The sequence below is a fragment of the Microtus oregoni genome, unplaced genomic scaffold (genome assembly GCF_018167655.1).
Source record: "Microtus oregoni isolate MIOR12 unplaced genomic scaffold, Mior012 000014F_ref0000157, whole genome shotgun sequence".
NCBI lineage: Eukaryota > Metazoa > Chordata > Mammalia > Rodentia > Cricetidae > Microtus > Microtus oregoni.
In genome coordinates, this window is record NW_024543073.1 from 20965681 (window position 1) to 20989277 (window position 23597).

Here is a 23597-nt window from a genome sequence, read left to right on the forward strand (position 1 = left end):
AGGCAGAAGGAGAACCACAAGTTCAAGGTCATCCATCTTTCACTAAATACCAAGTTCCAGACCAGCCTAGACTACATCTCACACATTTTCATGAGACCTTGCCTCAAAAAGTAAAAAGTCAAATTATGATTATGGCTAATCCTATCTTTCAGTTGTTAACTTAGTGGTCACAATAACGTAATCTGTACACATGAACACTTTCTTCATTTTTAGGTTTTTGCTGAGATTTTTTCTGTGTGTACTGGTTTTGAATATGCATAAGAAACATCAGAAAGTATTCTGTACACAGAGCTTCATTTCTTGTACAAAGTTGCACTTGATCATAGACACAGATTAGGCGTTGATCTTAAGAATATGGAAGCAGAACTCCTCATCCTAGAAGCTGGAAGTGAGGGTGGGTGGAGAATGGAGGAGACCTACTGCTTTAAGAAAGCTGATCTGGATTATACTCAATGTGGGCTCGAATAGGAAATCAAGACTAGTCATCCTGGTTCAGCAGGAGAGAAAAATCCAATTACAATCTTAAAGGAATCTCCAGAAATCAAGTCTTGATATCAAGCATTACACATATACTTTAGAGCAGTTTCTGTTGAGTAAAAGGAGAGGAAGAACAACGTTTGTACAAGACAATGGCCATCAAGAGAGAACTACAGAAGCAAACAGATTTGGAGTCTTCTATACGCCTGCTGTCTAGAAGTGTGAGCTAGGGAGGGAGGTAGAGGTTGTCCTTGGGAGGGCACACTTTTCACAGAAGTGACGTGTAAGGGCAGATATCAAATGAGTAAAGTCAGCCAAGAGGACGGAACAAGACTAAAGAGATTTAAATACTTAGAACAAATGAATTATCAAAGCCCCCTAATGTTTAGTAAAGTCTAAATTTATTCAACTCACACATCACGTTATCATTTAATCCAGCCAACATATTTATCATTTACTTACAGTCAGTTTTTTCAAGATATAATTGTTTTTAAAAGTAAGCTAATTCTTTGTTTTAAACTTTGTAGAATTATTTGTGTGTGATGCATGCATGTGTGCTACAGGGTCCATGTGAAAGTGAGAGGACAATTTATGAAAGTCTGTTCTCTCCTTCCACAACCACATGGGCTCCAGGGATAGAAATGAGGATGTCAGACTTGACAACAAGAGCCTTACCTGCTGAGGCATCTTGCTGGTCCTAATTCTCTATTAGCATTGTATTTGGAAATATTATGAAACAAAAAACATCTATTTTAAAGTACTATAAAAAGAGTGCACATAAATAAAAATTCAAGATAGTATTCTAACTCACAGAGAATTGGCATTAAAGGTCACTTACAGTATTTTTAAGAAAATTACATTTTTAAAACTCTCCTCATATACATACATATTCACAGGCCATATTTTTCAATTACTTGATTCATTTCTGGGGAAAATCAATTACTTCAAAATTTCATATAAATCTGAAAAATACTGAAAAAAATCTATGGCTTTACTACAGTACAGCAATTTTTTTAAAATCAACTCTAAAAACCACTACTTTTACTACATGCAGCATTATCTCTACCAGAGGAAAAAACAAATCTGCTTTATTCCTCTTGTAACCTCTACACAAAACTTACAGCAATCAAAAGCATGCAAAGTCAACCTAATTCAAAGGGCACTAAGAACAGTAAGAGCACATGGATTCTAAATTTACAGCAGGTAGCAGTCTTCCAAGTACTCTGGAAGACATACAAGACACAGTTCACTGATGTACCAAAGGCTTAGGAAATGAATATGAAAGTGCTAGTCACTCTCTAAAAGGCTAATGCCTATTAACAGCTAAAAACAGGGCACAGTAGGGGGTTAATGTGTTGTTGTCTGAATCACTTCCATCAGTTTAAGTACCTATTAGTCCTTATTAGCAATGTGCTAGCAAGGTGCTAATGGTCTTTTAAAGTTTTATCTGCTGCTTTCCTATTCTATTTGGCCAGAAAGATACTTTGGCAATCATGTTTCTTTCAGGATTATATTCAGAAGTAAGCCAATTTAAATTGTCCAGTATACCTGCATGTCTAATTAGTTTTTATGATTTTTGTTCTTTCTTATTTTTTGAAATGAGTTCTCATGTTTCCCAGGCTGCTCTTGAACTCCTGGGCTCATGTCTTTTTTTTTTTTAAATTAAATTCCATTAATTGGGATTATAGGCCACCACTATGCCTGGCTTATTACTTTCCAAAATTTCATCGAAGGGAAAAAGATAAAATGAATCTTCTAGTAACTAAAGCAATATGCAAATTCTCCCAAGTATGATCACTAATGTCTAATAGCTCGTTTATTTTCTTTTTTCTTTTTTTTTTTTTTTTGATTTTTCGTTTATTTTCAAATATAACAAATGGCTAACATTTGAATACCACAACGAACTGTTTAAAAACTGAAGTTCAAAGCTAGGAATATAGTTCATAATTACTGATTGTCTGGCAGGCATAAAATCTCTGCATTTGATCCCCACAAACACAAAAATGCAAAATGATAAAACAGAAAAATCAGGGTGGAAGTCTGCTGGACTCACAAGCTTAGAGGTCTAAATTCTGAGTAAAACCTAAGATTCTAGCTCTGTTCGTATTAGCTGGGTAATTCTTAGTGGCGAGAGCGCTTTGAATATATGGGCAGCAGAACCGGAGATGTGATGACAGTGACAGATGAAAGATAGGCCTGAGCTCTACTTGCTGCTGTTGCCCAACTGGGTCAGTGGACGGTGCACAACAGCCTGGAGCTTAAGCAGATGCAGATTCAGCCCCAGAACCTGGCCACTGAAGGCCCCTGGCTCTGGGCAACAATGAAGGCCAGAGATGAGGGGAGGTTCACTGTCTGGACTGGACCTCTTTGAAGGCCCATGATGCCATCAGTGGTTCATGCTGCCTGCTGACCCAGGTTGATGAAACCTGAGACCCATGTAGACATATGTAGTCTGTGCCTCTGCCCGATGCCTTGGTGATGTCCTCAGGCTTTGCCGCATCCAGCGCCATGCTGGATGTAACATATGTAACCATGCCAGGCCATGTTAAAGCTCTTGGTCATGCAGCCTCTAAGGGCCATGAGTCAGTTAATGTTCCTGACAAGGCCAACAGCCAAGTTGATGACTAAGGCCCATGTTACCACCAAAGCTCAGAAGAGTTGCACATCGTCTGGGCTGGCGCCTGAAGCCATGTCAGTGTGTATGTGTGTGTGTGTGCGCGCGCACACGCGCGCGTGCATGCATGCTGGAGAGCTGGTCCTGCTGTGCTACAGGCAGTGGCACTGGCGAGGTAGAGCTGGCTCCAGCCACCACACCTCTCCACAGTGGATGACTTCTGGCATGGATGCAGGTGGAGAAAGGTCATTCCCCCTCTGGGGACTGGCCGCTGGGAATCTAACCATGCTCCAGTGACTATATGGGCAGCACAAAATGAACTTGCTTTTCCCTCAGGGGAGGTAAAAGTCACAGAGGAGGGGAGCAGCTATGGGAAGACTGGGAAGTGAGTGTGATCTGGGTGTATTATGTGAGATTCCCAAATAATCAATAAAAAATTTAAGATGATGATGATGATGATGAAAAAGAAGTTCCCAAAGATACCCTTCTTACCCATAAAAATTAACTAGAATTTAACATAAATTTTAGTAATATATAAATGATGGTATAGTAAACAAAAGAAAATAATAATAAGCATAAGACTAAAAATAGTTATTTCAGGTGGGCAAGTAACACAAAATTAGTTTTTTATTTCTGTTCTCATGTTAAGTGGTAGGTTTGTGTTACTAATATTGCTAAATAATATAGTTCAAATTAACAAAAAAAATCTAAAACTTTCTTTTCTGTATTTCTCAAGAGTCACTGCTATTCACTCCAAATTAAAATTCTGTTTCATGCCAATGAGATGGATCAGTGGGTGAGGGAGCTTGTTCCCAAGCCTGATAACCTAAATTCCAGCCCTGGAACCCACAGGGCAAGAGGAGAGAACTGACCCTCGAAAGCTGTTCTGACCTTCACCTATGCACCATGGCAGGTGTGTGCGCACGTGCGCACACATACACACACACACAACTTAAAAAAATTGAGTAAAATATATATTGGGCTTGGCAGTGTGGTGGTGCATGCCTTTAATTCCAGCACTTGGGAGGCAGAGACAGGAGGATCTCTGTGAGTTTGAGGCCACCCTGGTCTACAGAGAGAGTTCCAAGAAAGCCAGAGCTACAAAGAGAAACCCTGCCTCAAAAAACCAAAAGAAGAAAATAGAAAGCATATCGGTTGGCATTCTATGTACCTTGGTTTTATATGAATAATTGTCTTGAGCAGTGGGAACTCATGAAATTGTACAATGTGCTTCAGTGTTTTAGAGGAACATATGAAAAGTCATTACACGGACTTGTAAAATCTAAAATTCCTCAGCTCCTGCCTAAAACGCTATGGTTAGAACCATGAAGGCTGAGCTCAGGATGATGGTTGCTTACTGAACTAGAGCAACGATTCTCAAACTCTTGAATTCCAAAATACTTTTACATTTAAAAAAAAAGATCACACAGAGGTGTGGTTTATATAAATCTGTTAGTAATGACTGCATCAGAAATTAAAACAGAAAATGTAAGAAATATTTTGGCATTCATTTTTAATATTAGGAAAAATTAAGATATATTTAATTCACTTGCCAAAAGGAAAAAAAAGGCTGGGAAGACAGTTCAGTTGGTAAGGACTCTCGGCATAATAGTAATATATAAATGCTCACATAAAGCATTTTAAAAGGGCAAAATGTGTCCTGCATTTCTACACAAATAACTTTTACTTTACAGAAACCCTGAAAGAGGCTTAGGAACTCAAAGGAATCCATTGAGCACACTGAAAAATCACTGGCTTAGTGATGAGCACTATAAGGAGTGGAATGTTGTTTTTGAAAACTGCAATTCTGTGTAACACAAAGAAAGGGTCTTCTCTCACTATGTTACTGCCACCTCTCCAGTCCCAACCCCACTATCCTTATTCTTTAAAAAGAGCAGTAACAATCTGTAGCAATGGGCACTAAATTACAGTGACACGGGCAAGGGTAGCTGTCATGTGCTACTGCACAGCAGACTGACTACAGATGACAATAGTACATTGTACATCTCAACAGGTTCATAGAAAGGATAAAGCACCCAGGTTTAAATATTATGCAATATATACATGTACTCAAACAGTACCTGGTACACAATTAATATGGACAGTTTTTGGTCATCACTTAAAACTTTCAAAGTTAAGTAACAACCTATAATATTTAGTAACATTTTAAAATAAGTAAGATTTTGAATGCTCCTCAAAAAAATGGTGCTTGCAATACACCAACTAACAAGAGTTGCTCACTATATATGCATTGAAATACTAAACTGTGCTCCATAATAGTCATGCATATTATGCGGCAAAAATAATGATTAAGAAATAACTGTGTTTGTACACAGAATATCGTGTGGTCATATGTGTATGGTGGGTGCATTGTATGGAGGTAAGATGTTGATGTTGCATTGTCTTCCTCTATAGCTCTCAACCTTTTTTTTTTTTGGTTTTTCAAAATAGGGTTTCTTTGTGTAGCCTGGCTATGCTGAAACTCACTCTGTAGACCAGACTGCCCTCAAACTCATTGAGATCCACCTGCCTCTGTCTCTGAGTGCTGGGATTAAAGGCGTGCACCACCACTGCTGGGCTTCAACCATATCTGAGATAGCATATCTCACTGAATCTGCAATTCACTGTTTTCAGCTACAAGGGCTGGCCAGCAAGCCTCCAAGTCTACTGTCTTCACCTCACTGGCACTGGGATTACAAGCACATGTAGCAGTGCATACTTTTTGCATTGATGAAGGACTCTAAACTTAGGTCCTCGGGCTTACACTAAAGGGCCCTCATCAACTGAACAATCTTTCTAACTTACAATCTTTTAAACCTGGAAAAGCAGGACTATTAATAAGGGTAACTTGGCATCATGAAGGCAGGCACAAACATAAACACTCAGATATAAACCTCATTTAACTAGACTCAGAGACAGCGGGGATAGTGTTCTTACTAATTCCATACAAACTATAAAACCTATCTCCTAGAGAAATAATTTTAAATATTCTATATTAGCATTTATAACATTAAAACAATGTTTAAGGTTGCTAGTTTTTAAGTAAATCCTCCATGTTATATTTTATATCATGCCACCCTGAAGAATGAATATTTAAGAGAAGCTGTTTATTATAGCCAGTTTCTTTCATTTCTCCATTTCTTTCTTTTTTTAAAGATTTACTTATTCATTATGTATACAGTATTCTGTCTTCATGTATGCCTGCAGGCCAGAAGAGGGCACCAGATCTCATTACAGATGGTTGTGAGCCACCATGCCGTTGCTGGGAATTGAACTCAGGACCTTTGGAAGAGCAGACAGTGCTCTTAACCACTGAGCCATCTCTCCCGCCCTCATTTCTTCATTTCTAAGTCTCCCACTTTTAAGTTACAAAGTAAATAGTTCCAGACTGCTGAACTGCACCTGCCACATGAACTCTTTTTCTAGTTTCTACCACCTCTTAACTAAGCTGGCAAATAAAACCTATTTCATGGAAACCAGTAGACACTATCTCTTTGACTCCTAAAAAGCAGAGAAATGCTCAGCCTTTAAAAAAATTCCTTCATATATTTTAACATAATACAGACCTTAGAATTTAACATTAGATAAGAAAATTATACTTCTATATTATTTTAAATGCACTTCCGTGGACTTACAGTTTCAAAGGCATTATGGAGTACAGTACAGCACAGCGATTTGAGATTATCTTTTTATTAAAAGCGTAACTGTATTATTTAGAAACTGAGAACATTTACTGTTACATTAATGTTTATTTGCTTCATTATCCTTTACAAACAAAGGTTTGCAGTGGTCAGGTTAGAACACGAATATATGTAAGCACATGCACACAAATACACATAGACGTACACATCAAGAGGGGCATAAAATATTTCTGTGGTACAAGTGTCTCAACAACCAAAGCATTTAAAAACAAAACACTCAGGAGGATCCATCAATACTATAATCTAGCATTAAAACTATAGGAACAGTGCAAGATTGGTGTAAGAGGTCCTTCTGTTTATGTGTTGCTTTCATTGGTTAATGAATAAAGAAACTGCCTTGGCCTTTTGATAGGGCAGAACTTAGGTAGGTGGGGAAAACAGAACTGAATGCTGGGAGGAATAAAGCAGAGTAAGAGAGACACTATGGAGCCACCAGGGACAGACCCGCCGAATCTTTTCCGGTAAGCCACTGCCACATGGCGATACACAGATTAATAGAAATGGGTTAAATTAATGTAAGAGTTAGCCAATAAGAAATTAGAGCTAATGGGCCAAGCAGTGTTTTAGATAATACAGTTTCTGTGTGGTTATTTTCGGTGTAAGCTAGCCGGGCGGTTGGGACAAACAAGCAAGCCCTCACCCTGCAACACAAGATGGTAGGGCAAGTAAACGTGCTTACCAAAGAAGCTTAGTGACCTCAAAGTGGAAGGAAAGAAACGACTTCATAAAGTTGTCCTGACCTCTCTCAAATACATGTGCATATACAATAATAAATTAAAAATTAAAGAAGTATACAGATATCTCCTAACACTTATAAACCACAAATGGGTCCTGAAAACTAATGTTCTCTAAAATTCATGCAAATACTTGTCACTACAATAAACTTAAGTATAGAAAAGAATACATATGCCTCGGGTGTTAACAGCATTGATAGATGGCGTTTGTTCTATTAAAAGGAGAAAGATTTTGCTGGGGTTTGGAACCAGAGAATCACCACCTCAGCAATTAATGGGAAGACACCATCACACAGCCCCAGAAACCACTTAAACATGTAAATCTCACATTCTTCCCTTCTCCAAGGCCAATCAGATATTGATCAAGTAACTAAAAAACAAGATCTTATCACATTTTTTAAAAAAATACATCAAGTTCTGGGTTTGTCCTGGGATCCATGGCCAGTCACCCTTACATCTTCTACTCAGTGTTTACCTGTTCTTGCAATGCTGCTACAATGGCTCATTTATGTCCTTCCAAAATCCCTATTTAAAAAAAAATCACCAATGCAAGTATTACTGCTAGCTCCTGTTATTTCAGTTTTCAATGTTGGTGATATTATTTTGTGTTTCCCTTCTTTGAGATTTGCTGCTGTGATTTTTTTCTCATTTGTTTTCTAACTGCCATTCTACCATGTAAGAGGTATTGTTTTGATTTGCATTTCAATAATGGCTTGTGATTTCGGGCACTTTCATATATATATGTTGGACCTTGTAGACTGCCTTCTGTGATGTGGAGGTTTGTTGTTGCTGCTGTCACTGTTTTCCTTGCTGTTAGGTTGTAGGAGTATCTCCTATTGGTTTACATTTTTGTTGGCTAAATAAATTGCAAATGATTTCTCCTTCCATAATTTGTCTTCCTTTCTCATTTGTTTGTTTGCTACGTAAATTTAGTTTGATACAGTACCCTTGTTGATTTAGATTTCGTTGGTGTTTTAGAGTCAGTCTTATGAAAGCATTACCCAAGCTAATGCTATAAAAGTGTTCCATTAGGGCTGAAGACATGGGTCAGTAGGGAAGGGCACTTGATGCTCAAGCTTGAGAAACTAAGCTCAGATCCTGAGTACCTACACAGAAAGTAAGGCATGATAACATGTGCTTTGTAACCCCAGAACAGGGAGGCAGAACCAGGAAGATACTGGGAGCTCACTGGCCAGCCACCTGGTAAGCTCCAGGTTCAGTAAGAGACCCTCTCTCAAAAAATAAGATGGAACACACAGTAGAGGAAGACACCTAATGTCAGCCTCTGGCCTCCACACATGCATACATAGGTGTGTCCATCCTCATACATTTGTGTATGCGAGAGGGAGAGAGAGAGAGAGAGAGAGAGAGAGAGTGAGAGAGAGAGAGAAGCTGCTTCCCTATATTTTCTTCTCGGAGTTTTAAAATTTGAGGTCTGACAGTTAAATCTTTAATCTAATCCATTTGAGTTTCTTTTGTGTGTGGTGTAAGAGAATGGTGCAATTTAACTTTCTCTCTCTCTCTCTCTCTCTCTCTCTCTCTGTGTGTGTGTGTGTGTGTGTGTGTGTGTGTGTAGTTAATTTTCCCATGCCATTTGTTTAACCTATGGTCCTTTCCCCATTCCGTAGACCAAGCCCTTGTCAAACATCAGTTGATTGCATATACATAATTTTTTTTCTGCACTTGCTATTTTGTTTCATTTGCTCATGTCTATCTTTATTCCAATATCACATTTTTACTACGTTTTTAATGCATGTTTACTATAACTGTGCAATATATGTTGATAACAAAAAATAAAGAAATGGGACCTTCAGAAGTTGATCAAGTGATGAAGGTTCTTCTCTTGTAAAGGGATCTATAAGGAGGTTTCACACAGGGCTGGGCCTTTCCTTGCCTTTCTTTTCAAAGCACTCAAAGTACCACCTCGATGTCAAAAAGGAGAGCCTGGATCTCCTGTGTAAACACATTTCTATTATTTGTAAATCGCCTCGTCTCGGATTTCTTTGTTAGCACAGCATACACCAGGATAGATGTCAGGGATAGTGGTTAACAGATACTGATCATTTGCTACACACCAGACACCTGAGCTAAGTGATTCATACTTTACTTTCTTAATAACAACATGAAAAAGATGCTACTGTAAATTCCATTTTTCAGCTAAGAAATATGGGGTTTTCAATGGCTGAGTAACTTTCCTAAGGTCACAGATGTGATATATAGTGACTGGAATCTGGGGATCTGTCTGCTTAACTCCCACAAGCAGAAATAACTAGAGCAAATATTATACAGTAATACCATTGTTTCAGTGGCTTTCAATTATTGATTACAACAAGCTCAAAGCTTAAGGGAAATGTCATTCATTTATTCATTGCACAAAACTTTGAGTACTATTATGTTTTTAACACTGTATCAGATGCTTCAAAGACAGAAGTTCTGAGAGGCTGCTAAATAACGTGCTCTGTGAATTGGCCACTCCCATGACAAAATCATGAAAAACTATCAGAGCTCTCTAGGTACGTTCCTAACAAGGCATTATCATGCTCTATAAATGTACTGTTAGACATGACAAACTAGACTAGAAAGGTCACACATCTAAGTATCTACATTCTAGAAATGTGCAACCTTCCTAGAGTCTCAACATTTCTACCAAGTAACATGCAGGGTAAAAACATGCATTATATAGAGATATAGTTATGCATGTACCCTGTGCATAAAAAGGAAAGGGATGAGCAAGCATATGAGGGGGAGAGAGGGAGAGGGAGGGAGGGAGAGAGAGAGGGAGAGAGAGAGGGAGAGAGAGAGAGAGAGAGAGAGAGAGAGAGAGAGATTTTGAGATTCTTCACTTTCCAACCCAATTTGCAGAACATATTCTGATTTGGAAAAATGATGATCATGAGTGGCCCTGGCCTTTCCCTTTCCAGCTTGCAGAGACATATGGCTGCGGGGTACACAGCTCCTGTTCGCCAAGTAGCTGGCAGAAGCAGATGACGAGCTGACCAACTGCATTCCACTTTGACATTGCCTCTGACTACGACTTTGGAGAACGGATTACAAAACTTCCAAAAGAAGTTAGATAAATTTTAAAGTAAAACACTGTCCATTCTGATTAACTTTAACTCCAACCAAAGAGGTGTGGTACAGAAGAGTAAAATGGGAAAGAGAAGCTAGCAAAGCTTCTAGGGTCATTTACATGCTGTCTTTAGCCTTTCCCGCACTGTGCCCGTCACACTTCCATTCGTCATCACTTAAATACAGGAACTGTTCCAGAAGCCAGAGCTTAGGAAGAAAACCTTCCTGTCTACCTATGATCCTTTTCCCTCTTTATACCACTATAATATATATTAAACTAAGTAAGGGTTTTACTTACATTTTGTTTCCAGTTCCCACTATGTAATACATTATGCATGTATATAAGACAACACATTTTTATACCATAAATGTAGGTATATCCAAACTTGGAAAGAACAATTTGGGAACAATACATTATTTAAAAAAATCAATATAATGTTCCCACAGGCTCCTGATGTAAAATTCTATAATCAAGGCTTGTAGGTTTGTAATTATGGTGTGTCAGCTACATTTAAACAAGAGTGTTAAAAGATTGTTAAAGTCAAGGCAACACGATTGCAGTGTGAATTGTCCCAGCCTCATTCTAATCTACTGGTGTCACTTTCATTTAATCAGAGGAAAACTATGGGCAATGTCAGTGAGATTTCTAATACTTTAACATTCTTTGTTCACACTGGATTTTAAACTATTACAGATCTAAAATGGTTATAAAAAGATATATTTAATAAAGTATTTTTAATCAATTAGTTCACTCACCAGTGGGCTAGCTTATCTAGCATTACTAAAAGTTGGCTTTAAAGTCAAAAGTCACCTTTTAAACTAAATGAATTAAAACATTTTTTCCTTTTAGAATTTCTTAAATTTACTACATGTCTAGTAACTTATTTTATAAACACAAATTCTACTTAGAAATGTAAAGTAGACAAAAGTCACTTAGCTAACATCTTGACACACAGAGTGAAGAAAACAAGTCCAAATTCTCCAGTGAAATATTTTCTAAATAACTAATATAGAAAAAAAAAGCTACTATGGCAAGGATATGTATTTATGTCACATATTTTACATTAAGTAAGGCCTGCTGTATACAGGTTGACAGCATATAGCTGTACCACCAACAGCCTCCAAATAAATTACAGCATATATAAAATAGAGATACAGGAGCTAGGTACACAGAAGATGACCAATCATCTTAGTATACCTAGGATGTCTCCAGTTTTAACACAGAATGCTCCACATCCCAGGAAATGCTGTGGGACAATGGTCTGTACCCTGTCACTTGCATTTTAAGTAAATACTGATTGGCCAGTAGCCAGGCAGGAAGTAGAGGCGAGGCAATGAGAATTCTGGGAAGAGGAAGTTTGACTCTGCAGTCATGACCCAGCCTCAGAGGAAGCAAGATGTGACGGCCTTGCCGAAAAAGGTACGGAGCCATGTGGATAACTCAGACAAGAATTATGGGCTAATGTAAGTTATAAGAATTAGTTAATAAGAAGCCTGAGCTAATGGGTCAATCAGTTTATAACTAATGTAGACCTCTGTGTGATTCTTGGGACTTATCAGCTGCAGGACAGAGCCAGACAAAAAATCTCAGTCAACAGGAAACGCCAGTCCAAGAAAATTAGGACAATTGATGCCACTTATATATCAATGGACAGACACCAGATAGATGATAGTAATTTCAAAGATCTGCACTGAGGACGAAAACTGGGAACATTATTTGGTCATTCCCTGTAGGAGTAGCCAGACTAGCTGTGACACATCACAGATAACCTGTAAATCTAGTAATCTGGGGTGGGGGGTGGAAAGTATAAATCTTTTAAAAAGAGCCAGCCAGACTGTGCTAATTAGTTTTTTATCAACTTGACACATTAGAGTCACCCAGGAAGCCCTCAGCGGTGCCACTTCGGGAGAAGTGGTGCTGGGCTGTATATGAAAGTAGACAGCGTAAGCCCTGGAAAGCAAAGCAGTAAGCAGCGGTCCTCCATGGTCTCTGCTTCAGTTCCTGCCTTGGCTTCCCTCAGTGTCAGACCTATTACTGGTAGTTAAAACATTATAAACCATTTTTCATAATATCTACTTTAAAGACACCCTGGTTCTTTCCTGACAAACAAAAATATGCTAAGGTAAATAATATTGCCAAAAAGTCCAGCTAAAGACAGCAGAACTGTGGGCTGAGAGATGGTGTGGATTATTTGTATTCGGGGTTATAGATCTCATATTCCCCTCCTGTTATCGCAAATTCTAATGTTCTACCACAGCATCCCAGTTGTAAACCTTGTTTCGTTGGCCTGCTCGGCTACTAGCGTGAAGTATGTATGACTTTAGATACATTTCAGGCTTTGTAATCTTCATTAAACATGCTCCTGATCACGAAACGTTGACAACGTATCCACAATACCAGTCCACTATTTATTTGCCACATGCTGTATCAAACAGCAGAGCGGGTATTTCTTTCAATAACTGAATCCAGGGGGAATTTAGACTCTCTCTCACAAGTTCAGTAAAGGAGTCACAATGCAATGTAATATGTTGCAGAATACATAAACTCAATGGCAGAATCAAGATTTGAAGTCAAGCCAGGCGGTGGTAATGCACGCCTTCAATCCCAGCACTTGGAAGGCAAAGAGGGAGGAGGATCTCTGTGAGTTCGAGGCCAGCCTGGCCTACAGTGCAAGTTCCAGGACAGTCAGGGCTCCACAAAGAAACCCTGTCTATAATAACCAAAAAGAATAAAAAAATAAAAATAAAAATTTGAAGTCAGCCACAACTCAGAGCCAGCTGCGCATTAATTTCCCTACCATTCACGGCATCTCCTAGCTGCCTTCGTAATTAAAGCTTCTGAAGTACAGTGCGAAGTACTGAAACTCAGGGGCAGGATCTCAAAAAGTGACTGTCTTTCCAGCCTGTCCTCCCTCTGATGGGAGTATCAATAAACAGCGAAGAGAAGGGCCAAGAGGAAAATGCTATTCATTCCCACTGCAGAATGACCTGCTTCGTAAGGAGGCTGGGGAGCTTTTCTCTTTGAATGCTTCCCAGTTTGATCGGCCTTGGATCTGAACAAAACTAGTTCTAATGAGCACTCAAGTCTGTCCTAGCGGTCGGAAAATCAAGGCAAAGAACCAGACTGGCCCACGCCGGGGAGGCAGCACCCCACAGCTCTGCGGCGAGCGGCAGGGAAGAAGTTTGCGGGGGTGCTCCAAGTTCACGCCCCAGTTCCCAAAGTCTGGGAGTCGGCCAAGTCGGAGCACGGGGATCCCCACCATCTTTTCTGGGTTCGGGCCGTGCTTTCAGTGCCCCCTAAACTTGAGCGCTCTCAAGGCCACCTGAGGCCAGGCCAGGGTGGACTCCGCCTCCTTACAGCCAAGTTCAGCGGGCCGCCGCCCGGCGCGCGCAGGCCAAGGCCGTCCAGCCGCTGGCCACCCTCCTCCCCCCGGCCCGCGGGAGCCGAGGGAGGCTCCGAGGATCGCACAAGGTGCCGCCGAGCCAGCGCCGGGGTCGCCCCGAGCCCCGCACGGAGGGCGGCCGGGCCAGCAACGAGGGCGGCTTCCAGCCAGCTCCGGCCCAGACGTGTGCGGCCCCTCGAGTCCCGCCCGCTGAGGCCCGAAACGCCGCGCCCGGCCGCGGGCCTACGCTCCGCCGGACCTCCCGGGCGGTGAGGAGAGAAGAGCGGGCACAGGCCGCAGAGTCCCGGGCCGCTCCTTACCGCTTCACCACGCCTGTCTTGATCTTGATCTGTCTCACGCGAGGATCGGCCATGGTCCCTAGAGCGCCGCAAGGAGGAGGGGCTGGGCTGCACGGCGCGCCGGCGCAGAAGCGGCGGTGGAGTGGGCGTGGTGGAGTGGATGTGCGCATGCGCAACCTGGAGCCCGACCCCCCCCCCCACACCACGCCTACTAGCCCGAGCCTGGGATTTCTGGTCCTAGGCCACCAGCTACCTTGCCCAATTCTGAAGTGGCTGCAAGGTGCTTCTACAACCTGTTTCTCCCTACCCAATCTGTGCTTAGACAGTCAACTTGGTTTGAATACAGTTTGCACTTTTTTCTTCAGTTTCCACAACCTGAATTAAGAAACTTTCTGTTCCTGAGAAATTGGGGATGATTATCAGCTTAATGTGACCCCAAAACTGTTATCAAGGGTTATTTTGGTTTTCATTGACTGTTGTCAAATGGAGAAAGTTATCCGTATTTGGTGAAATAAAATACCATAATTCAGGCCGTCAAAAGAAATCTTTACGCTTACCCCCCCCCAAAAAAAAGTGTTTAGAGCCGGGAGGTAGTAACGCTAGAGGCAGAGGCAGGAGGATCTCTCTGAGTTCCAGAACAGCCAGGGCTAAACCGAGAAACTCTATCTCTTAAAAACAAACAAGTTGTAGAATGTGACTTTTGTAAACTATCATGTGCTCTTTGAGCTTGGGGAAAGAGGACTCTGGGGACAAGGAGGTTCCTCCCAGCCTACATTTTAGCAAGTTCCTTTAAAATGTCCAGTAAGACTCCCTGTCCTGAGACACGCTGGCCCTCCTAACCCTGTGACACGGAGAAAGCAGTGCAGCAAACAGCTAAGTGCATTAAAAATACTGTGCCTGCTTGGCCTCCAAGCCTGGTGACCTGAGTTCAATCTGCAGGACTCAAAATGGTGGGCTGAAAGAACCAACTTCTTTAAATTGTCCTTTGACCTCCACAAGTACACCATGGCATACAAAAATACACAGAGGCACTCATGCATACTAAATGGTTTGGTTTTGGTTTGGGGATTTTGTTTTTGTTTTTCTTGGTTGTTTTTGTTTGTTTGTTTGGTTGGTTGGTTGGTTGGTTGGTTTAATTTAGTTTGGTTTTTCAAGACAGGATTTCTCTGTGTAGCCCTGACTGTTCTGGAACCCGATCTGTTACCAAACTTGCCTTGAACTCAGAGATCTACCTGCCGCTACCTCCCAAGTGTTAGGATTAAAGTTATGGACCATCACTCAGCTATAAAGGTGGGTTTACAAAAAAAAATTTAAGTTGCTCCCTTAAGAACAGTTAGAAGGCTAAACATTTGGAACAGAAGTTACAATTGTTTGTTTAAAAAAAAAAGCCTACACTAGTAACAAAATGGCAGAAGTCCATCCACAAGAGAACAGCCTAGAAATCTCTCACTCAGGAACTCCAGTAGGACTTCCCTGGTCATTTCCACTGGGTATTTTAAGTATCTATGTTGATGATGTTATCTATTTATATGTCTACTTTTTCTTGCTGCATACTTCATGAACTCAGTCCTTCAAAAGTGAAAGTATGACCATTTTTACATGGAACGCCAAATACCACCACTAGCATATCTTAAACAGTTTAAAAAAATTTTAAAAAATGTGTGTGATACACAAAATGTGGGTGTGTAAATCAAACAACTTATCTTACACGTGGAGTTCTACCCTTTAATGAACATCCGACCCTGGCACTTAACCTCCCTGGAGATCCATAGGAAATAATGACCACGTTACAGGACAGGTGTGTGGACGGAAGTATCCAGCTCAGTCTCTACACACAGCAGACACTCACAACTTTTGACTGTACTATATTTTCAAAGAGATGATTTGCATAAATGAGACAGCCTCCAATGTGCTCTAGAGCCTTTTCCTGTTGAAACACACACACACACAAGAATTCAGGTATAGCCTCCCTTATTCTCTTATTTTTTGGTGCTGTCCTCCACTTGACTGTCTTTCTCCTTTCTGACACTTAACAATTCACTTCTCATCTTCATGGCTGGCTTTGGGACACCCTTCAGTCTTGGTCAGTCCAGGATCCTGGGCGTAAACCGAAGATCAAAACTCAGCTCCCATGGAAAGTCTTCCAGGACTGACCTTTGCCTGTGCAGTTCTCTGAAAATACATTGCTAATTTGTATTAGGTGTATATTTGTTTGGAAACAATTTGATTTGAGTTCTTCACAAGGGTTGTGCTCACCCCTTTAGCTGAAGACTAAGCACCTCTAGAGGCAAGAACCTTGTGCTTCATAAACCTTCCTCCCAAACCTCCATTTGTGTGATGTACACAGCAGGCGTTAAATTCAATAAATACTATTCTCTAGCTGGCTGGCACACTGAACCACAATCCCAAGCGACACAGCAGAGCTGTGAATATAGGGGAGGGGACAAACACAGGACAGAGTCACCAAAGCCAAACACCGTGAAGGAAATAGAAAGCCGCAAACCACACACTGAGGATAGCACACCGAGGCCTTTTGCTGGTGCCCAGGTCCTTTTGGCCATCGCAGATAACACTATTTGACTCATCACATTTTCCTTTTCCCCCAGGTTTCCAGACAATCCAAGCTTAGTTTTGTGCTAATTTGCAGGAATTCCTTTTACACACACACACACCTACTCTTTCTCCCCAACCCTCAACCTTGCAGCTGACCTTTGCCCTTGTTCCTTTGTTTAAGTTCTTGCCCGGCCGGGCGATGGTGGCGCACGCCTTTAATCCCAGCACTTGGGAGGCAGAGGCAGGCGGATCTCTGTGAGTTCGAGACCAGCCTGGTCTACTAGAGCTAGTTCCAGGACAGGCTCCAAAACCACAGAGAAACCCTGTCTCGAAAAACTAAAAAAAAAAAGAGAAAAAAGAAAAAAAAATTAAGTTCTTGCCCACGCTTTAAGAGTAAACCACTAACTACTGGACGCGATTCAGCAGCCCAACAACTACGGCTGCTGATGCTGCACGTGTTCAGACCCAGTCCCTCCAGGACAGGTTGTGTTTATCTGTGTCTGTGTGCTCTACACTGTGTGCTGGGGGCACTAGGTAACAATATGGAGTGTGGCATCGCCATTAACAGTAGGGAACTAGATGAGCTGGTCCCAATTTCTTCAGCTCACAGTATGAGTAAAGGCGGTGTGTTCAGGAGTCAGACCAACCTCGGTCAGGTCCCAGCTCCTCTTTTCACTGACTGTAACCCTGAACAAGTTACTTAACGTCTCTTGGTTCAGTGTCTTTATCTGTAAGATGTAGAGGATGGTAATGCCAAACTCATAAGGTTTTCTCAGAGTTTAACTGAGTGTTGGTGTTTATTAAGGCCCACATATTTGGATAGGTCATCTGGGAAAGAAGTACTAATAAGGAAATGTGTACATAATGGATATGAACATAGAGATGTGAGTGTTATCACTAATGTCAGTGAGCTCAGAGTGAGTTAGTGTTTTAAAGAGGAAAGAAAGGCCTGAACCAATGTGAGTGTCTACTGTGTGCCAGGTATCGCTACGTGTTGGGATACAATGGTGAATAAATTAAACATGATCTTTATCACATGAAATGTTCAAACACTAACTCAGAGCCAGGATTACCCATAAAGCTTGTAAATTTTGTGTCTGCCTCCTGCCCTTGCCCCATCAATATGACCTGTTGACTCAGCTCTAATAGCTTATGGCAGAAATGAGAAGTTACCTTTAACATTAGATTTTTTTTTAAATGGCTCTCATTTGGGGTATGCTTTCTCAGGTTTGTTTCATGAATAATAAAAACCTAAAGACAGTATTGGGGTTCAAGCTGAAGATCAGAAAAGCAAAGCAGCCAAGCCACCAGAGAGAGAGAGTTCTTACATCTACCAAGGCTCAGACAAACAAAGGGGCATCCTGACCTCAGAGTGACTGTAGACTGCAATGCTCTCCACCAAACCTCAGACTGCAGATTGAGACCTGAGCCCCTGTCTCTTCCCATCTTATATTCCTCTCTGGGTGTGTACCACCACCACCCGGCCTCTATGGCTAACTAACATGGCTGCTGGGATTGAAGGTGTGTACCACCACTGCCAGGCTTGTATGGTTGACAAGTGTAGCTAGCCTTGCACTCTGATCTTCAGGCAAGCTTCATTTATTAAAACATAAAGAAAATATCACTATCCAGGTTTTTCTGAGGAATCCATGGAGGAAGTTCACCTGAAACTCTTCAGCCATGTCATTGTTGGAGTTGACTCGAAATGATTGCAAAACTAAAGTTTAACTGTCTCTTAGACTATAGGAGCAGGACTCTGGCTCCCCACTATTGACTTTGCAGTTCAGCCCTGCTGACCTTATACCTGAATACCCCTCTTAGCCAAATAAACACTATAGATGCTTTCAATGAATGTTAAGGGTCTATTCTATGCCTGACGCTGTTCTGGCCACTGGTGATACACATATGCTGTGGAGATAGATTCCATAGAGCTGAGAAAATTAGTGTGCCACACAACAGCGATTCCACAGGTTATTATTAGTAAGCATTATTATCAGCCACACTGTTATTATTAGGCACATTATAGATCATGATTACTAGCCAGGTCACCTTTCAGTGGGACCATGTCTGCGTTTTGGAGTTCTCCCCCACCCCCATCAAACTTTGTTAACTACCTCAAGCGTCTCTTCTCCTTGATCTGGACTACACAGCTCTCTCTCTCTCTCTCTCTCTCTCTCTCTCTCTCTCTCTCTCTGTCTTACTCAATCTCTGTGCCTTGCATCTGTTCCTCGCTTGCTCTGCCCCCTTCCACCTTCCAGTATCGTCTGTTCAATCCTTCTGCTCCCAACAAACTCATCCAACTATGCTGAAATTGTATTGAATATTGTTCTTGGTCCACATACTGCTACATACTGCTACTCTCTTGTTTAAGAAGGATGGAAGCCAGACAGTGGGGGTGCACACCTTTAATCACAGCATTTGGACACAGAGACAGGTCAATTTTGTTATTTGTATATGTATTTCTGATCTTGATTAAGGTATTGTGATTGTGTAGTTCATTTAAAAATGTAATGTATAATTAAGAAATATAGGTTAATGGTTAATCATCAATAATAGTCAAGCTTGTAGTCATGTTAGTTAGATTTTCTAGATATATAGAGATACATTTCAGTTAGAGAGACATTCTTCATATCTTTCAAAGACTGCAGAATATGGCATTTAATGTTTTAATAACTTAGGACTTTTCATGACAATGAGACATATCTGCTCCTGGTGGCACCAATCTACTTTGAGAGGAAGATGGGCATCGAAGAGGATCCTTATGGAGTTTGATAGCCATTTGGGCAAGAAACTGCTCTTGCCTGGACTGTTGCATAAAATGGACACAGAGAACCCGCAGAGAGAGGACTGCTGAACTTGCCTAAAGGTGAGATGGTCTTTTGGGGTTCATGACTCATGAAAGAGTCTGCGAGACATTCTGCAGGACACAGCAGATAGTGACTGAACTGTCTTTGAAATTTCCTGCTTCATGGAAATGTCTGCTGGATATTATGGGCCTGAAGGCTGAAGATGGATGCCCCAACCGTACAAAGGAACTTTGGGCGACTGTCCAGGCAATGAGATGTCTCTGTCATTTCTAGAGTTTTCTTATTTCTTGTTTACTTAGGTAATATTATATCCTTCTGGAGTCTTTGATGGAGTTGAAGAATGAATAGATAGTTATAGTTTTCCTTAGTTATGATAAAAGATAAAATAGATATAAATATTGTAACTGTAATTCTTGCTTGATAACTGTTTTGCTATATGTAATTTTACTATGTTAAAGTTAAAGCCTTTCTTTTTTGTTTAAACAGAAAAAGGGGAAATGATGTGGGAGTGATTTCTTATTAATAAAGAAACTGCCTAGACCCATTTGATAGGCCAACCCTTAGGTAGGCGGAGTAAACAGAACGGAATGCTGGGAGAAAGAAGCTGAGTCAGGGAGTCGCCATGATTCTCCCACTCCAGACAGACGCAGGTTAAGATCATTCCTGGTAAGCCAGCTCGTGGGCTACACAGATTAATAGAAATGGGTTAGATCAATATGTAAGAGCTAGCCAATAAGAAACTGAAACTAATGGGTCAGGCAGTTTCTTTATTAATAAGAAATCACTCCCACATCAGACAGGTGGATCTCTGTGAGCTCAAGGCCAACCTGGTCTACAGAGTGAGTTCCAGGACAGCTGAATCTACATAGAGAAATCCTGTCTCACAAAACCAAAAAAAAAAAAAAAGAAAGAAAGAAAGGAAGGAAGGAAGGAAGGAAGGACAGGATGTGTGACCCCAAATGGAGGTTCTGGACTTCATACCCTTCAAGTCTCAGGGCAGAGTTATTTTCATGATCAAAGTGAAAAATTGATCCTGCTAATGATCTTTCTGAAAGTAAGATTTTTACTAAAAAAAATGCAAAACATAAAGAAATGTACACAAACAAGAGTATGGCTTAATGTGGCTTTTGAACATGCATGTAATAACATCCAGACTAAGGAAGATGCAGCGGCTTCAGAACCTCCTCAAAGGTTCTCAACACATTCCACCTAAAAAACCACTGCTCTGGGTTTTTTGTTTGTTTGCTTTGTTGTTTGGTTTCAGTTTTTCCGGACAGGGTTTCATTGCATAGCTTTGCAGCCTGTCCTGGAACTAGCTCTTGTAGACCAAGCTGGCCTCAGACTCACAGAGATCGGCCTGCCTCTGCCTCCTGAGTGCTGGGATTAAAGGCATGGGCCACCACTGCCAGCTTATTTCCCATTTTTAAACTTTATGGAAGTTCAGTGTCTTAGCTACTGTTGTGTTGCTGTGAAAAAACACTGTGACCAAGGCATTTAATTGGAGGCTTGCTTGCTATTTGAATAAATCTATTTCCATCTATGGTGGGAAGCAACACAGCAGGCAGCCAGGCAGCCAGGCAGCCAGGCATGGAATTTTGCCTAGGGGCATGGGTCTTGAAGATGCTAATCTATGCTTTAGTCTAAGTTGCTCTTTCATCTTTTGCATCCATTTACATCCATCCAGAATTCACCTTTGAGAATGGTGGTGGTTAGAAGTAGATTTTAATGTTTTGTCCACATGGACTTAATACTTCCTATGCTTTTTGTTATTTTTGATTCTCGTGTATGCGGTTGTGTGTGTGCATGTGTGAACATGTTTGCGTGTATGTGAGCATGCGTGCCTGCAACATGATCGCAGTGGCTTAAGGTTAACATCTGGAGACATCCTCAACTGATCTCTACTTAGTTCCTGAGGCAAGTTCTCTCAGTTGAACCCAGTTCAGCTAGCCAGCTTGATCTGATGGTCCCCACCTCTAAGAGCTGGAGTTACAAGCCACAGCCACCCAGAATTTACATGGGTCCTGGGGATCTGAACTCCCCAGCTGTTACAGGAACTGCTTTAACCACTGAGCCATCTTCCAGCAGTGCTTTATTTTTCAATTGTTAATTGTGTATGTAGCAGGCACATGTAACCGTATCACCCAACATTAGGTACCAGTATTCTTCCCCCTTGCCTGCCTCCACTGTATGACTTGCTTTTCTCCACTTCATTTGCAGCTGAAGGTCAGATACACAATTTTGGGTGATCGGAGTTATATAGTTGGCTGTTGGAAATACTTTGGATTTCTTGATGAAAGGGGGACCTGCCTCTTCCCTACCTTTTCCTATGACAATAAATAGAATAACCAGAGCCTAGAACACTCATGAGACAAATTTCGGAAATGCCAATCTGTTATCATTGCATCGTTGAAGCAAAATCAGAAGCCAGCTATCTCTAGTCACCGTACTTGAGGAAAACAGATCTTCACATGGCTCAGTGCCACTTATGACATTTCTATCACGTGCATACCGATGGATTTTGTCATTGTTACAGATGCCATGAGTGCTCCATGGCCTTGTCTCTTTCCTCTGTTAAAGATACCTGTGAAAACCAAAATACCTTCAACTTTGGCTTTTGATATACGCTGTGTTCTCACTGTGCCAATGTACTAAGCATGCCATTTAAACGGCCACAGGTCACAGAGTGTAGATGTTGGAGGGGGCACACTTTAGACAATATAGGAATAGTATATATACATTAAGAGAACATAATCTTTCTAACAGTGACTTACAGATGATTCTGTTTACAGATGAACAGATATTTGATATTACAATTCATTGCTCTGACACGTATTGCAATCGTGGCGTGCAGGTTTTAATACATCATGTTGCATTTTGTTCGGCCCATGTCCTCATACCATGTAACATAAATTTTGCCGAAAGGAACGACATGACATGACACTGACTTTCAAAAGACACACACAATATTTTCAGATCACCTGCTTTTTCTCCATGAGCGCCCAGTTCAGAAATCAAGCTGGCAGACACGAGTGTGGCCTCGGAGCAGCATATTTATCTTGCATCGTTATGAGCATTTCTACCTGTAGTCAATGGCTCCATTCCATTTTTATGTTGAAATGCATGAGCAGCATCAATGAACCTTTTTTTTTGTGTGTGTGTGTGTGTCAGCTAAAGTAAGATTGTTATTCAGAATCCATCAGTAGAGACCTGAAAAGTGTTTTCAGATTACATGCATTGGAGCAGAATCTTCTACATGTTTATCATGAGCCATCTGTTTGAAACTCTCACCAAAATGTTTATGACCACTTTATTTTTGTTCTATCTATGACTTCTAAAAAGAAGACATCTTTATTAGCTGTAAAATATTTTCCATTTTCGTGATGTATCCTTCTTTTGTGTTACTAAAAAGAAAAATGTAAAGGGGTAAAGATTTGGGGCAGCACATTTATAAACTACTGAAAATTACTTTAAGAGATAGATGGCTTAGCAGTTCAGAGTATGTGCATCTCTTGAGGTTGATTTCCTAGTACTCACGCCAGGTAACTTGCAACTACAGGTAACTATAGCTCCCATGGATCCAACATCCTTCCTAGGTACCCACACACACCCATGTGCACACTCTCCTATTCTCCCAAACGACCATACACATGTATGACAAAGATCCAGTGGTACAGATTTACAATGTTGGTATTCACTCATTTATGAAATCATATGTACCCACGCACACCCATGCGCACACTCTCCTATCCCTCCCACACGTCTATACATGTGGTTAAAAATAAAATAAATCATTTGAAAAGAGAATGACTTAAATACTGGATGACAAAGATCCAATGATGAAGATTTACAATGTTTGGTATTCACTCATTTCTGAAATTATTTTCCTACAGTTTATTGTGCGTGAGGGCAAACTGGCCAACCCAGATGATTCTTCCCGGTTAAGAAACCTAAAGTGATTGG

The 23597-nt window shown here is 41.0% G+C and overlaps 1 protein-coding gene across 1 annotated transcript in view; it reads right to left on the reverse strand.

The window, feature by feature from the left end:
• Positions 1-14418, reverse strand: part of Tbca (tubulin folding cofactor A) — a 69105-nt gene extending 54687 nt beyond the window's left edge. Inside the window, exon 1 of the mRNA XM_041663651.1 lies at positions 14299-14418. Within this exon, the coding sequence (XP_041519585.1) occupies positions 14299-14351 (53 nt within the window). The 5' untranslated portion in view covers positions 14352-14418. The remainder of the gene's footprint in view (positions 1-14298) is intronic.
• Positions 14419-23597: the final 9179 nt, after the last annotated feature.